This window comes from Cavia porcellus, unplaced genomic scaffold, assembly GCF_034190915.1.
Source record: "Cavia porcellus strain 051 isolate PalLab524CR breed Dunkin Hartley unplaced genomic scaffold, mCavPor4.1 scaffold_6, whole genome shotgun sequence".
Taxonomy (NCBI): Eukaryota; Metazoa; Chordata; class Mammalia; order Rodentia; family Caviidae; genus Cavia; species Cavia porcellus.
In genome coordinates, this window is record NW_026947489.1 from 42,609,560 (window position 1) to 42,624,891 (window position 15,332).

Below are 15,332 nucleotides of genomic sequence, written 5' to 3' on the forward strand. Positions count from 1 at the left end.
TGGTTCATTTTCATACCAAGAGCAAAAAGGTCCATCAAGCAAAGCCTACAGCAAAAGAGAATGAACCCAGTGATGTCCACCCCATCCCAAGACTTCCCCTCCCTTCCCAAGAGCAGCAGGCAGTCAAGACGACTGAAGACAGAGGTCCTGGGGCAACAAAGGCACCCTTCACGTGGTCCTGGGATGGGGTCCATGGTGCCAGTTCTGCACACAAACCCGCATTTCTCCCACATTTCCCGACCCAGAGGGGAATGAGCAGAGCCTAAAGAGTTCTAAAACAGACCTCAGCAGGGGCTGGGGATTTAGCTCAGCGGCATAAGCGCCTACCTTGCACGCGCGTGGTCGTGAGTTTGATCCCTGGTACCAGTGAAAAAAAAAAAAAAAAAAAAAACAGACCTCAGTTGTATTGGCAGAGTCTAAAAGATGATATGGAACTCCACAGCTAGTGATACACAGAGGGCCGAGAAGGAAGACTCGTTTCCTGGGTTAATGTCAGCTGTCAAAGTAAGAATGTCACAAAATTCTGGAACAATTTTATGCAGGCTTGACAGATTTATCAACCTGCTGAAGTGATCCATAAGCAGAATTTTTTAAAAAATGAAAACCAACTCACATAACATTGTAAGTAGAGTCTATGAAGGATACAGGGAGAGCAAGAGGAATAGCAGAGGAGACTCAGGGAACTAAGTAAGCGTCAGGGTCCAAACAGGGGAACTAGCTAAAACTTAGTCTCAGAGGCCCACATATTCAGTGTACCGAGAACAGACAGAGGTGCTCAAAGTTTAATGTGTCTCAGAATCACTGTAAGAACAGTAACTTCTCTGCAGACCTAAATGCAAATCTAGCTGAAAGCAACCAACACTAAGGAAAAAACACAATTGACCAGTAGTGACAGAAAACTTAAACTAAGATAAAATATGTGAAATCTATATAAAGAAAATTATACAATATCCCAAAAAAGCATAAAGCAGCTCCAACCCCTTTTTTAAAATTCCTTAATTTGAGCCAGGGTCTCACTAAAATGTCCAGCCTGACCTCAAACTCACAATGTGTTTCAGCCTCCTGAGTGGCTGGGCTTGGAGCACACATAACTATGCCTGACGCCTAGTATCTTTGATACAAAACAAATTAAAAAATCGAGGGGAAAAAAACAACATGTATATTGAGAAATAGGAAAAGACACAGAATTTATTCAAAATATGTAAGAACAGACTTTAAATAAGTGGAAAGAGCTACTATTTTACTCATAAAAGAAATAATTAAAACTGCACTCACCATCCTATTGGCAGAAGTTCTAGAACTGGATAGATTCTGCTGCTGAGACTGCAGGGAACCAGGAATTCTCATAAATTTCTGATGGGAAGGCCTACTGTTAAAACCCAAAAGGATGGAGGGGCTTTGCGGGGTGGGGTGAGGAGGTGTTCTATATTATTCTTACAACAGTTCTATGAGGTTGAAACTGCAAAACCAAAAAATGTAAGAATGTAAGAGGGTTAAGTCACAACACAATGTTAATTACTTATAAATACCTTCCTACAAATTCACAGAAATGCTGGCTGAGAACTTCCACATGGATAAACAGTTGGAGAAGGGTGGGGAATGTTGGTCAACCTGCGTGTTCACTACATAGTAATATCTGCACACTTAAGAAGCTCACCTTCTAATCCCAAACAATGACACTGCCTTATACATTTTTGTGTCCCTAACACCAGCACTCTGCCTGACAGGACCCTCATTAACAGCTGACTAAACATATAAATGTGTACACGGACAGACAGATGAAGAAACTACAGAAGCAATGAATGGCTGGAAGAAAGATCCCAACGTCTAACACACTTACCCTATTACAACTTGAGCTGAGCACACAAACCTATAATCCCAGCAGCCCAAGAAGCCGAGGCAAGAAGATAACGAGTTTGAGTCCAGACTGGGCAACTCAGTGAGACTCAAAGCAAAAAGCATTTAAAGGAATGAGTGGTAAGTTCAACTTCTGTTTTTAAAAAGGGCTAGAACGAACTGGAATCAGCCCCCAGTACCAAAAAGGAAGGAAGGAAGGAAGAAGAAAGGAAGGAGGGAAGGGAAGCAAAGGGAAGGAGGGAGGGTGGGAGGGAAGGAAGGAGAAAGAAAGAGAGGGAGAGCAAAAAGGGGACCAGAGGGGAGGGAGGCAGGCAGGCAGGCAGAGAGGGAGAGAGAAAGGAGGTTGAATGTCTCTTGTCCTTTTCTCCAAGATGTTGGAACCAGAAGTGTTTCAAACTTTTTTTGGACTTGGGGATTTTTGTACTGTCTTGGGGATATCTGAGATATCTTGGGGATAAGACCCAAATGGAAACTAAAAACTCATTTATATTTCATATACTCTTTACATACACAGCTTGAAGGTAATTTTATATAATACTTTTAATAATTTTGTTTCATAGTATAGAACTTTTTACTTGTGAGGTCACATGGGTACTCAAAGTTTCAGATTTTAGAGCTCTTTAGATTTCAGATGTTAAGATTAGACAAGCACACATCTGATGCGTGTTCTGTTGACAGTGTTGTTTAACTGAAGGTAAAGGAAGTGGCAGGAGGAGATCTACACACTGGGCTTTTTGTGGATTTACGGCAAAGTTGGTTGGTTACGGTCATGTGACTGGAAGCCTTTAAGATATACAAAGAAAAGAGAACCTGGCACAATCAGATCCATGTCAAAACTTTAAGGAATAAGTCTTACAATACCCAGAGGAAAAAAGGAATTTGGGTTTGTTGTTTTGTTTTTTTGAGGTACTGGGGACTAAACCAAGGGAAGGTCTTCACATTCAGCTACATTCCTAGTCCTCTCTTTTTTTATTTGGAGACACGGTCGTCTTTAGTTGCTAAATGGCCCAGAATGGGCTCCAACTTGTGATCCTTCTGTCTCAGCCTCCTACCGTATTGGGATTACAGGTATGGGCATCCACTGAGGAGAAGAGATTGTTAAAGGGAATAGTGCACATGTGAGGGATCACAGATTCTGAAGCATGAGATACTTACATTTTCTGCCCCAAGAAGAAAGAAGAAAACATTTAAAGGAATGAATGGTAAGTTCAACTCATAAGGAATAATCCAAACCTATAAGAAAGTTCTAGAAAATCTAAAGCTTGGGAGCAGGAGCCCTGACAACGGTAATCTAAAGACAATGATAAGGACTCTGTGGAGCCAGAGGAGCAAGGAAAGGAAGGTCCCTTTTCAGTGAGATTCCACAGTGCTGATTGAGAGTTTTACTTCAGTGGATTCTTCTGTTCCCTTGGAGACAAAGAGAAAAGAAAGACATATGCTGCCCTAGTCATAAACAGAGCGAAAATGGTAAGCCTGCATTGATCACTCACAGCACATGTTAGTGCCGAATATTAGAACCATGCGTCCTAGGAGGGCAAGACCCACTGAGAGTAAGTGTCCCTCTGTAGGAGGAGCGTTTGGAAGATAGAGGGCGAAAGAGGTTTGTTTGTTGCGTGCTGTCAGGGCAAGGTTGGGGAGGTGGACTCCTGCAATGCCCACCCCTTCTGGGGATGCTCGGAGCCCCATGAGAACAGCCACACCTCAGTCTAGAGCTGTCATATCCACTACATTTTTTGCCTGCTACTTGACTGTCCTTTGTGCACAACATGGGTATCAGAGGCCAAAAGCAGGAAATGTGACAGAGGAAGACAAGCGTTTTGCAGCCTTCTTCTTTCTCACTCCTTACATCTGATAAAGTGTTCTCTCCTTTCCAATACCTAGTGTTAGATTCAATTGGCCCTATGAGATGGTATGAACGGGCTTCTAATTCTCCATCTAGATCAAAAGCCACTTGTGACACTTTCCCAGCCATAGCAGAAAACCCAACACAAAGAAATGTGAAGGCAATGCTTCCTTATAAATCAGGATGGCAAGTAAGTTGTCCAGTATATAATCAGGCTGGGGTGGACGGCTCGTAGTTTTCAAAATGAAAATGCAAATGGGTTTTGTTCCAGAATAGGGGGAGAGAAGAAGAAAGCGTCTAATTTATGTATTTCAGGCTAACCTTGAACTATGTAGCCCAGGCTAGCCTCAAATTCATGGTGACCCTCCTGCCTCAGCCTGCCAACTACTAAGATTACAAGTGTACACCATCATGCCTGGCAACAAATGGATAGTAACAAAAATCAGGACAATGAGTTAAGAATTACTTTTATAACACCAGGACAGTTTATACCTAGTGAGCCACAGATATGACCTCTTACATCCTGCTTTAAGAGAAGAAAGTTCTTCCACTGTAACAGAGGTAGTCACTGCAGAAGGTTACACAACAGTGAAAGATCAGCATGCGTTAAAAGCTGATGAACACAGCCATTCACAATCGCTTTCATGAGGAGGTTAAGGTCAATTTATGTCTAGCTACAAAAGCACACAGTTTAAGTAAACATTTACTGTGATGTAAGTGGCAGCAGAAGGTTGAAAAGGCAACCTTTACAAAAATCTCATGCACTGCAGTCATTTAACTTTATACTCCAGTGGCTTAAATTGTATTCATCACAATATTCCTGACTCCTACAGTTCAGGAGATAATGCACCCTGTTTTAGCATGTGACCTTCTCCCACTGGACAGTGACATAAGGTGACACTCATTCATTTTTGGTAGCCTGAGATCAGCAGCAAATTCAGAGCCTTGCCAAGCTTGCCAGGCAACCCTCCAACTGGGACAGAAAATAAGTTCAGGTAATCTGGTCTCACCAGAGGCAAAACAAAGCCACCCAGAAGGCAGGGCTGAGGATGCTGACCTGCAGACAGAAAGACTGGGCAGAGGCACCCTTTCCTGCAGGCTACCTAGTTCCATGGGAACAGCCCCAGGACAGCTCTTGTTCCCACTAATGTCTCAATGGCTGGGGAGTAATCTGATAAGAGTTGGAAGTGCAGAAGTTTGTGGATGCTTTACTTTGTTTACATTACAGCCAATTAAAAGTTATCTGTAATAAGGTAATTCCCACCTGTTGTCCCATAGCTCACTAAGTGGATGAGGGAGGCGCAGAATATAGCTGGGGGCAGGATAGGAGTGGCGGGCAGCCCAGCCTGCTACCAAGTCCTCCCTGGCTACCGCTGCTGGAGATCCCAGAAGAGCTTGGGAGCTGGGGCTTTGCAGCTACTTCCTTTTTTTATTTGCCTCTAGATTCACACTGAAAGCATGAAGTATGTGTATTTCCACCTATTTTGTAAGAATAATTCTATGAACACTTAAGTAACAATGATAACCGTTTCAGTGAACCATCACTAATAGGCAAAATGCTAATGTGAGTGAAATTTACAATGCAAGTGATTTACAATATATCTTAAATAATCTTTAATTACAACGTGAGCGAATTTACAATTTATGTTAAATAATATCTAAGGTAGGAAGGTACAATCATTTATGTATTAGTTTAACAATAAAATATAATTTGTTATGTGTTTTTTATTCTTTAGTGACAAAAAAGAAGGGCTCTGGTGCAGTGGAGAGAAAAAAAAAGACAGAACACTTAATATGTACTGACAAAGCAATATAGCTCTAATATGCACTGACAAAGCTCTCCTGCCATACTGAGCTCAAAAAGAGCCTAATGTCAGGGGGCTGGGGATTTAGCTCAGCGGCATAAGCGCCTGCTTTGCAAGCAGGCAGTCGTGAGTTCGATCCCCAGTACCGATAAAAAAAGACCAAAAAAACCCCAAAAACATAATGTCAAAATCACCATTACACACTTGGCAATGGTGAGAAAGAATCCAAAATTGTACACTAAAATTTGGATTACATAGGGATTGAAATGTTAAAATGTGCTCCCAAAGGAGAGGGTCCAGGATGGTGAACGGTCTAGAAAATATGCTGCAGGGGTCAACATCTGGCAAGAGGGATGAGCAGAGAGCTTGGTGTGAAAGATGGAAAAGGTTATTTCATGCAAGAGGCCTTATTCCATCTAGTGCCAGGGGAAAAAGCTAAGATTGGTGAGTAAAAGTTACGCAGAGGTTTCTACCAATGGCTTTTTTTTTTTTTTCCGTCTGTTTCATTTTTATTGGTACCAGAGATCGAACTCATGACCACCTTAAGGCAGGTACTTATGCCGCTGAGCTAAATCCTCAGCCGCTACCAATGGCTTTTTAACAAGCATACTTTCCACTGTAACAAGCAGGTTGTTCCACATCACAGGAGGCAATCAACCAGAGAAGAAAGGTGACCTAGGTGAACTTGAAGCCTCCCTCTAAATTTTGCCATTTGCTTGAACTTCAAATCTCATTAGTTGAGTTTAAACATCAATGCTTAGTCTAAATAATCCATTGCCAATAAAAAAAAAGTGATTTGATCAACAGATTTTTCAGACTGCAGGTATCTGTGGTCTCCATTCAGAAACTCAAAATTGGGCTCTGTTCCTATACCACACAGGGACCCAACCTTTCTTTGATTATATTTTAGGGGCAAAGTAAGAAACGCTTTGCAGCAAATTACAGACTTTTACCATCATCTCTTGGAACTAAACTCCATGAAAACTTTCCATGTCACTTCAATCTTACCACATATTTTTATAAAAGCAAAATATCATGTGACATGCAGTTCCTGAAACAGACTGTGACTACAGGCTTAACCTCAAAGAAGCTGTGTTTGTGTCTGCCTCCGTTTTAATTAGTGAAATTAGATTCCACAGTATCCAGCTTATTTCAAGGGACTCAACACTCCTTAGCTCCAAGAGCTAAATAAATGCTGCTTACAAGAAAGATCTGGAAAGCAAACAATAAAACTTATTTAATGGCAATATCCCAAACAGCTGAAATTCTACTTGCAAAGATCTTCAGAAAAACACTTATGGACCGGCCTGGGAGCTCACATCTGGAATTCCAGCACTTGGGAGTCTGAGGCAAGAAGATCAATGCAAGTACAAGGCCAGCCTGGGCTACATAGTGAGTTCAAGGCCAGCCTTAACGGCATAGCAAGATCCTGTCTCAAAAAACCAACACCCCTCCCCAAGAAAACCACTTGTAGAAATAACTGCAATTGATTTTTAGCTGCTTCCACCCTCAGAGAGGCTGAGATGACAGTCAACTTGCACAGGTGGTACCTAAAGTCTAAATAACTCAAGAATCCAGGACCTTCAGGAATACAATAGCTACAAAGTTTACTGAGCACTTCTTGTCTGTCAGGCACTGCAGATATTGAAGGCTCCTCTTGACACAACTACTGCCCTCCTGGGGAGTTAATACTGTCCTTAGCCCAGGCAAACTGCAGTGAATTTAAGCAATCTGAATACTGATGATAAACAAGGAGCCAGAGCTGAAAATAAATCATGTTGCCTGACTCCAAAGCCCATGCTCTGTCTTATCCAGTATCCCGTCCAGGGTTTCCAACCCAATCATTCTAAATCAGAAGCTGCACCCAAACCACTGCACTTGCACTTACAACTCCAGCCAAGGGTGGTAGAGAAGGAAGGAATGAACTATGACCACTTATTCTATGCGTGCTTAGCAAAACTACACTGAAAGAGCAGAGTCCCCACCCACGCAATGAATCCTAACTCCTAGTCTGTTATACTTTCACTCTGGCAGGCCAGTAGGCATTTCTGAAAGCAATGAGTTCTGACAAGCTCTGCTAGAAAAACAACTCAGTGAATTCATGGCTGCTTGCACAGAAGCTAGCATCAAAGAACTTCTCTTGCAATATGCTAGAAACATGAAAATAGAGAAAAATCAGCAAATATCAGCTTGTGGGTAAAATACACACATTCAGAGTTAACTCTTAACTTACTCTTTAGCCAGACACTAGTTTAACAAAAATTAAATCAAAATTCCAGCACTGCCTCAACTCATACTTGAGCCACCCAGAGTCACAAACCCTCAGGATGAAAAGGGAAGAGTCCTTCAGAGCCTACTTCTAGTCATCGACTTTCCACCAATCTATCCACAGGGCGTGGCAGACACTGAAGCATTGGGACAGGCATAATCAGACGACAGGAGCTTAGGAGACCAGGTGAAGGTACAGCACACCCCGTCATCTGCCCACTGGCACAGCACAATGCCCTACAGCAACAGCCAGAGGGGAGGATGGTGGGGGTACAGCAGGTGGATCTTTCTCTTTGTGGTCCCACTTTTTCCAATCCCAGTCTTAATTCTATTCTCATCCTACAGAGCTACCCCTAGTCTGTGAGGAGAGAGGCAGGGAAGGAGAAAGAAAGGAAATGAGAAACGAACTTAGGAGTTCACAGCAACATCCAACAACTTGCTCCCAAAGGAAGTCGCACAAGCCTATGCTTGATAAAGAGGCCCAGAAGCACAGCTGGCAGTCTGACGTCACAGGCTTCCTGGCAATACTCAGTGTGAGTGGCACTTACCTGACTGCTAAAGGACTCTTTCTTGGACGAGCTCTGAGCTGGAGGGGGTCCTTGGGCAGGTGACAACCTCGAGGGGCTCTTCTTACTTTGAGGCAGCAGTGAGGACAGGAAGCCTACTCGCGGTGACTGGGAGAGGGAGGCAGTCCTTTGGCTGCACACCATGGCACTGGTCAGGGGACACAACACAGGGTTATAGAACTGGAAGGGATGAAAAAGGTCTGAGAACCCAGAATGCCTGAGCTACAGAGGTTCATTAAGGGGGCCCTTAGTTACATTCTGTAGCCTGGGCTGCAAGAACATTACGCTTCGTAGCACACTGTATACAAAGGCAACCATCAGCTTATCTGGAACACCAGTAAAGTCTGTGGCTCTTCTTTGGGGGCCCAGGGGATCTCAGAACCATGTTATAAGATAGCCACTGGTCATGTGGGCTACTAAGGACCTCAGTTGCGGTTAGTCTAAATCGAGATGTGCTGGCAGTGTAAGGCACACTGGGATTTCAAGGCTTAGCATGAAAAAGGGGTGGAATATGTTGAAACATTTAGACATACTGACCTAAATAAATATATGATTAAAACTTACTTTGTTTTACTTTTTTAATAAAGCTATTAAAAAGAACTGTTAATGATCATCTTTGGCTGGTACTGTATTTTATCTTCACTGGATGGCACTGGCTGACAAACTAGAGCCACTTCATGTGGTGAAGTATTTCACTAGGCCTGGGTTTGCACCGGCCTCACTAGTCAGTAACTGTCACCTAATGGTGCCACTGGTTCTTTAACTACTGCTATTAGGATTGTTATCACTTGGGTTTCTGTTTGGGGGGTTTGTGTTTGTTTCATTTTGGTGTTTTTTCCCAGTGCTAGGGATCCAACCCAGGGCCTCTCAAAGACTAGGCAAGCACTCTACCACTGAGTTACAACCCGGTCTTACCTAGCTGCTTGGTCACTCAAATACCTCTCTCTCATTTCTGCCTACCTCTTTAAAGACTCAGTGGCCAATCCTTCCACACTGAAACACTCCTTCCCATACATAGAAGCTTACCGTGGTGGTTGGGTTGTACTGATTAGAATGTACAAGATCCTGGCAGAACAGATTAAGAAAAAGCATGAGTTTGGAGGCCACAAGGACCTCACTCATAAAATTTAAACAAGAGGAGGTATACCAGGGACTCTTCGGCAATACTCTCCAACAGGCACAAAAGCCACAGGCAAGGGAGGGGATACTAAGGAGACAGAGGGTGCTCTGGGGATAGAGGCATGCTCAGAGAACAGAGGAGAGAGAAGAGGGAGCAACCATCTTCCCACAGCTCACACACACTCACAGCTCGGAATCCCCCAGGCGGTCCATACTGGAGACATAAGGAGGCAATTTGTGTTGGACCACGGCCTCTTCCTCTTCAGGTTGTTGCTCTTCCTTCTTCAGCCGATGAATTTCAGCTTGCAAGGCAAAAAGCTGCATAGGGCAGAGCTGGATTAGCCAATGATCTTACCCCACCTTCTGCTGAGCAAGATTTCTACACTCTACATCCAAACCCAAGCTCACTGGTTCCAGGTGCCACTCTCCCTCAGCACCAAGGTGTCCTCTGCATTTCTGCTCATTGTGCCTCAGAGAAAAATCAAAGAGCAACTGCTGGCCCTGTATCACAGTGAGGTAAGAAAGCCAAAAATTGTCAGACACTCAAAGTCCACTTTGTTATCTGACATGCTTCCTTTTTGCCACTGGACTTGCTACTTTCTGAATTTAATGAGAAAGAATTCCACTAGTCCTACTTTGCTCTTTAGAATCAAAAAAATCAGGCTTTGGAATTCATATGGAAAAAAATTTTAAATGAATTATAGCATCTTTAACCTTCTGTCTTAAGAAAACTAAGCACACACACGTCCCTCAAAATCCAAGAATCCTAAACCTCAAAATCTAAACCACTTCAAAGCTTTCTTTACTTAATGTTATCACTGATAGAGATCTTCATTTTGGGTCAGGGAAATCAACACTCCTCAGACAAAATGTAGAGGCAACCATGGGCCAAAGAAGAGAAATATGTAACTTAGTAGGAATGACTAAATTATGCCTGGACTGTGAACATTATATATGTGGTCATACTAAATGGAAAAAGACCAGGAAGGCAAAATGACATATGACAATGGAGGACTGCAAGGATCATGTGAATATACAAAGTCATCTTAACAATTTCATTTGCATTATGACGTTGATTAGGTTTAAAGCATGAATCTCAAGTCTGGTTATCAGAGGCTGATACAGTCCTAAATCCTCAAAGCTGACTGATAACCTGCTCTCATCTGAAAACAGTTCAGCTCTGTATGCAATCAGTCTTTGAGTGCCATGACCCAATTTCACACCCACAGAGAAGTCCTCCCAAGGAGAAAGCACAAACCTTCTGACGCAGAACTTCGTTTTCTTCTTGAACTTGGTTGGTCCTCTGGCACTCTGCATCAAAGTTCAGGATCACAGGAACTGGTGCACAAAGTTAAGAATAAGCCTAATTGGGAACATTTGAAAGCTCCTGACACAGTAGCCAAACACTTGAACACAAGAAACAGGAAACAGATTAGAACCAGTGCTGTGGGCTTGTCCCAGCTTTATAAACTGGTCTCTCCCTAGGCTGGGGGCCTTATTTTCTTTGGACTCAGAGACACATAAAAATCTATGTGGATATAAATCAAAGCCTGGCATTTCCCCCCTAAACTCTAGCAGTTAAGTGGCAGTATTCAGTGGTCTTCCCGGCCAGTCTAAGCTTTTGCAAAGGCAAAGCATACATTCAGGAGAAAGCAATCCTAGAAGCAGGATCGATAATAGGTTTTCCCATCAACAGTAAACCTCTCCACAAGGTTTAGACTATGAAGAGACAGCTTTGAGCAGATTGCATGGCCACATGCCACCTCAAGATAACCTACATTCTAGCTGAGGGTACTGGCCTCTTGCCTTTTCCACTGACTCACACAGCTTCAGTAAGGAGGGCAGAGTAGACAGGACCTCAGACAACAAATGTGCATGCCTTAGTTTGACGGGCAATATCTTGGCCACAAAGATTTTTTTTTTTTTTTTTTTTTTTTTGTCTTTTTCATTTTTATCGGTACCAGGGATCGAACTCACGACCGCCTGCTTGCAAGGCAGGTACTTATGCCACTGAGCTAAATCCCCAGCCCCGGCCACAAAGATTTTGAGTGACCATTTTATTTGCCCCGGAGAGTCCCCATGGTCACACAGTAGCCACCTTACCAGCTTCTTTGACAGCCTACAGGAAGAGACAGCTGGCAGGAAGAAAGAAAAAGAGAAAGACCTAGCAAGAATAAATTTCCACTCTTCTACAACACATAAAGAAAGAGCAAAGTCAGGAACCTCCCAGAAAGCAGTCTCCCAGAGGTCAAAATGGCAGCCAGTGGGTGGGGATATCAACGCCCAAATTTATCAGCACCTCACCAAGCAGCCCCATGCAAAACAGCCTGCCTTCTCCTCCCCTGGATTTCCAGCCTGGAGAGCACAATGATGCATGAAAGCACTTCAGGATCTCAGGCCTTTCAGGACAAAATGGTACACTTGCTAGAATGTGAGGCATTTATACAATTCTTATTCATTCCCACACCCCCCCACAATGAGCATGTATGCACACAAACACATGCACATGCGCACGCGTACACACACACACACACACACACACACACACACACACACGATCTTAAAACTGTCTGTCTTCTGGCAAGTTGAAGAACAATGAGGTCACTGTCAGAGACAATAACCTAAACACTAACTCAGGCAGGAAGCTCCAGTCCAAGAAGTGTTCTCATGTGCTCCTGAATCTCAGCAAAAGCAAGTGATATCCCCAGGGACTCACAATTTGCACAGAAAGGATGCTCTCAAGTCTGGCTGGTTTCCCCAAGAAGTAGCTGCCTACCCACCCCACAGCTACTCTAGTGCTGCCCATGTGTGTCAGCTATTTCTTCACACAATATAGCACCAGAATTAAGATTTATGACTCCCTGGCCTCCTGATAAAAATAACCACAATTTCTCCAGCTCCCTCATAGGATACAAGTCAAGGATCCTTAAGCACTTTGTGAATGAAATGACTGCACTGAAATTAGTAATTTTGTGCAGTTATTGATTATGTAGTCTACAATATGCCTGCAAAGGATATGCATGCACTGAAACAGGACACTCAGGAAGTTGTGCAGGGACACGATGAAGGTATCAGCCCACTGACGAGAAAAGTAGGTAGCAAAGGTGGGGTTGGTGTCTGGGGATGGCAAGAAAGGAAGCACAAACCAATCCTTCCACTCAGCCTGGTTCTGCAGCTCTGTGGCTTGCTTTGCAAAGAACTCCTGAGCCTTGTCATTTCTGTTTGTCTGCCAAGACACAAAGGAGGCAGCAAGGAGGAGGAAAAAACAGAAGTTGAGAGGTGAGATTCTTCATCATGACAGAAAGTCTAGATATCGCTTGTCAGGTAAGTGACAAAGCAGGCTCTAGAAACTCCACAATATGAATGAAATCATCAACCTTTCTCAAGGACCTTGTGATTTCAAGCTTTAGGGTTTAAATATAAGCAGTTTAAGGTCTAATGATAAATGCTGTCCTGAAAACTGATCCCTAGATGATGTTCAAATAATCTATGTGACTGTCTCACCCAAGTCACCTATTATACTTTATTACTTAAACTTTATATTCCTTAAAACACCACCTATGCTAATGTGTTTAAAACAAGAGGAGAAATGGGAATGGGAAAAAAAGTCAGATGATCTGCAAATCATGAAAAGGAAACAAAATATAAGAAATCAGTAAAAAATAATTTGCACTGTGGCTGTTCCATTCATTCCCATAGTAAGCTACAGAATCATCTAAAGGGATGGGATGGAGGAAACATCTATTTCTGGATCAAAGAGCTCTCCCTACCAGGGAAACAAAATCCCTGCCTCAACAAGCACCTGGATTGTGTAGACAAGATAAAAGCGGAACAGGCTGGTTTTCAGCTTGTGGATGGTAGGTCTATATATATCCTCCAAGCGGCTGAAGAGTCTGCGTTCCAGGTAGCTCCAATAATCCCGAAGGGCAGCCAAGTCATACACCTGCATTAACTGCTGTAGCTGGTCCACAATCTTGTCCACCTAGCAAGAAAAGGCATCACAAGAAAAGAAAGTAGTGAAGGACACAAGGCCATTCTTCCCTAATTCCACAGAATAAGCTTTGTCCTCTTACTATGGCATCTAGGTACTAAGACTTGTAAGTTGGCAACCTTAAATTTTTCAAACACATTAATGTAACAGCTTTTAATTTTTTTCTAATGCTAAACACACATTTTAACCCTTTGTTAAGCACTGAATCTTAGGTGTATAAAAGCCCAAGAACCAAGATATCTGGATACAGGTAGGTCTTAGATCAAATTCACCAACTTGGCAAAATCATTTCAATTGTGGCCACAGTGACCTCTCGATTTAAAAAAAAAAAAAAAAAAGCAAGAAATCATGACACAATCTTCATAGTCCCTCCTTTTCCTAGCTCCACAATTCTAAAATTCCAAGGATCATCAGGAGGTACAGACTGACCCTTGCAAGCCACCAAAATCCCAGCCTTGGCCAGTGTCAGCCGAAGTAGTAGTAGTAGTCTTGTGACAAGCAATTTCACCACTGGATGCGATCTGGGAGAAGTTCTGGATACCAACGTCAATTCAACCCCATTTTAAAAGCAGATCAGGCGCCAGGGATGTTAGCTCAGCTTAACAAGTGCCTGCCTGGCAAATGTGAGGTCGTGAGTTCAATCCCCTGCACTAAAATAATCATAAAAGTAGATCAGGAAGCCTGGAGGTGAAACGATTTGCTTTTGTCATTAAGAAACCACTAATTTTGGCAAGGCAAAACTCCAGGCTCCTAACTCCTGCAGCTAAGTGGTGTCTCTCTCAATTCTTCTGCCACCATCTATTTAATTCAGCACACACAAGCGTACAAATGACACGCTCAGAAATTCCAGGAACTCTGCAACGGAAAATCATATCAGAGCAGAGGGAAGTTTGTGCTTTAAAATGTGCAATGAAGTCTTCCTTAACTAAAGAAGCAAAAATATCAGCGAGTCCCTGATGAAAGATCATTTTAACAAAACACCATAGACACTTGAACCTGACCAGCGTTTGGGGCTGCAGACCTTGCTACCAGTGCAGTCAGAAGCCAACCCTTGACATCTCGCTTGCTGGAACTCAACCACCTGCCCATCCTTGGCTCCAAAACCTGGCTGCCCGCTGGCCACGCCCAGCACTTGCGGGAGGTAGGATCGAGAAAGAAGCCGGGACTAGGACAGGGCGCTTGGCTTCAGTGCTCCTGCCTCCCTGAGCAACTCCAGGCAGTCATGTGCGTGCCGTGCCTCAGCTTCTCTGTCAAGCGCAGGACTCGGAGACACTGCCGCCATCGACCCCGAGGTAGCGCTTGGAGGGAGAAGGGGGAGGAGGAGGCCCGCCCCCGTCCACCTCGGCCCGCCGCCCGCCCAGCCCCTCACCCGGAACCCCTTCTCTCTGTCCGCCTTGATCTCGGCGTCCAGCTGCCGCAGCGTGTGCGTAAAGCCGCGGAAGAGCAGGTACTCGCGGACCAGCTCGTCAGTGCGTTCCACAGCCTCCGCCATCACTGCGCCTGCGGCTTGAGGACCGCGGCGACTAGGGACGAAGGGGCGGAGCCTGGGCGGGCAGGGGCGGGGTAGGACGAAAAGCAGAGGCGGGGAAGTCACGCCCATGGCCAGCCTACCAATCACACGGCTGTGGCTCCGCCCCTCAGGTGACGCCCCGCCCCTCGCCTCACCTCGGGACCGCCCAAGCACCCTTGATGTCCTCTGCCTAAACGGGCTCCAGGGCTCTGGAGGAGGCCGCGCTAGTCGCTGTTTGCAGCTTCCTCCCATGTGTTACTCAGAGGGCTTGAGGACGCAACGGAGTCACGAGATGAGGAAGGAGGGGGAGGTGCTGTGCGTATTGATATTATTACATCGTGGGACGCTTTGTCCCCTTGTCCTCGTTTTACAA

General features: G+C 44.2%; 1 protein-coding gene across 2 annotated transcripts in view; it reads right to left on the reverse strand.

Moving 5' to 3' along the window:
* The window catches only part of Wdr91 (WD repeat domain 91), a 28,003-nt gene extending 13,019 nt beyond the window's left edge, over nucleotides 1-14,984 (reverse strand). Inside the window, exons 1-6 of one of the 2 annotated variants that reach the window (XM_003475541.5) lie at nucleotides 14,819-14,984; nucleotides 13,261-13,440; nucleotides 12,477-12,684; nucleotides 10,717-10,799; nucleotides 9,646-9,776; nucleotides 8,322-8,487 (exon numbers count right to left, since the gene is read on the reverse strand). In XM_003475541.5, the coding sequence (XP_003475589.1) occupies nucleotides 8,322-8,487; nucleotides 9,646-9,776; nucleotides 10,717-10,799; nucleotides 12,477-12,684; nucleotides 13,261-13,440; nucleotides 14,819-14,941 (891 nt within the window). In that variant the 5' untranslated portion in view covers nucleotides 14,942-14,984. Of the gene's footprint in view, nucleotides 1-8,321; nucleotides 8,488-9,645; nucleotides 9,777-10,716; nucleotides 10,800-12,476; nucleotides 12,685-13,260; nucleotides 13,441-14,818 lie in introns of those variants that run through there. The other variant, XM_063250535.1, reaches the window with a different exon arrangement.
* Nucleotides 14,985-15,332: the final 348 nt, after the last annotated feature.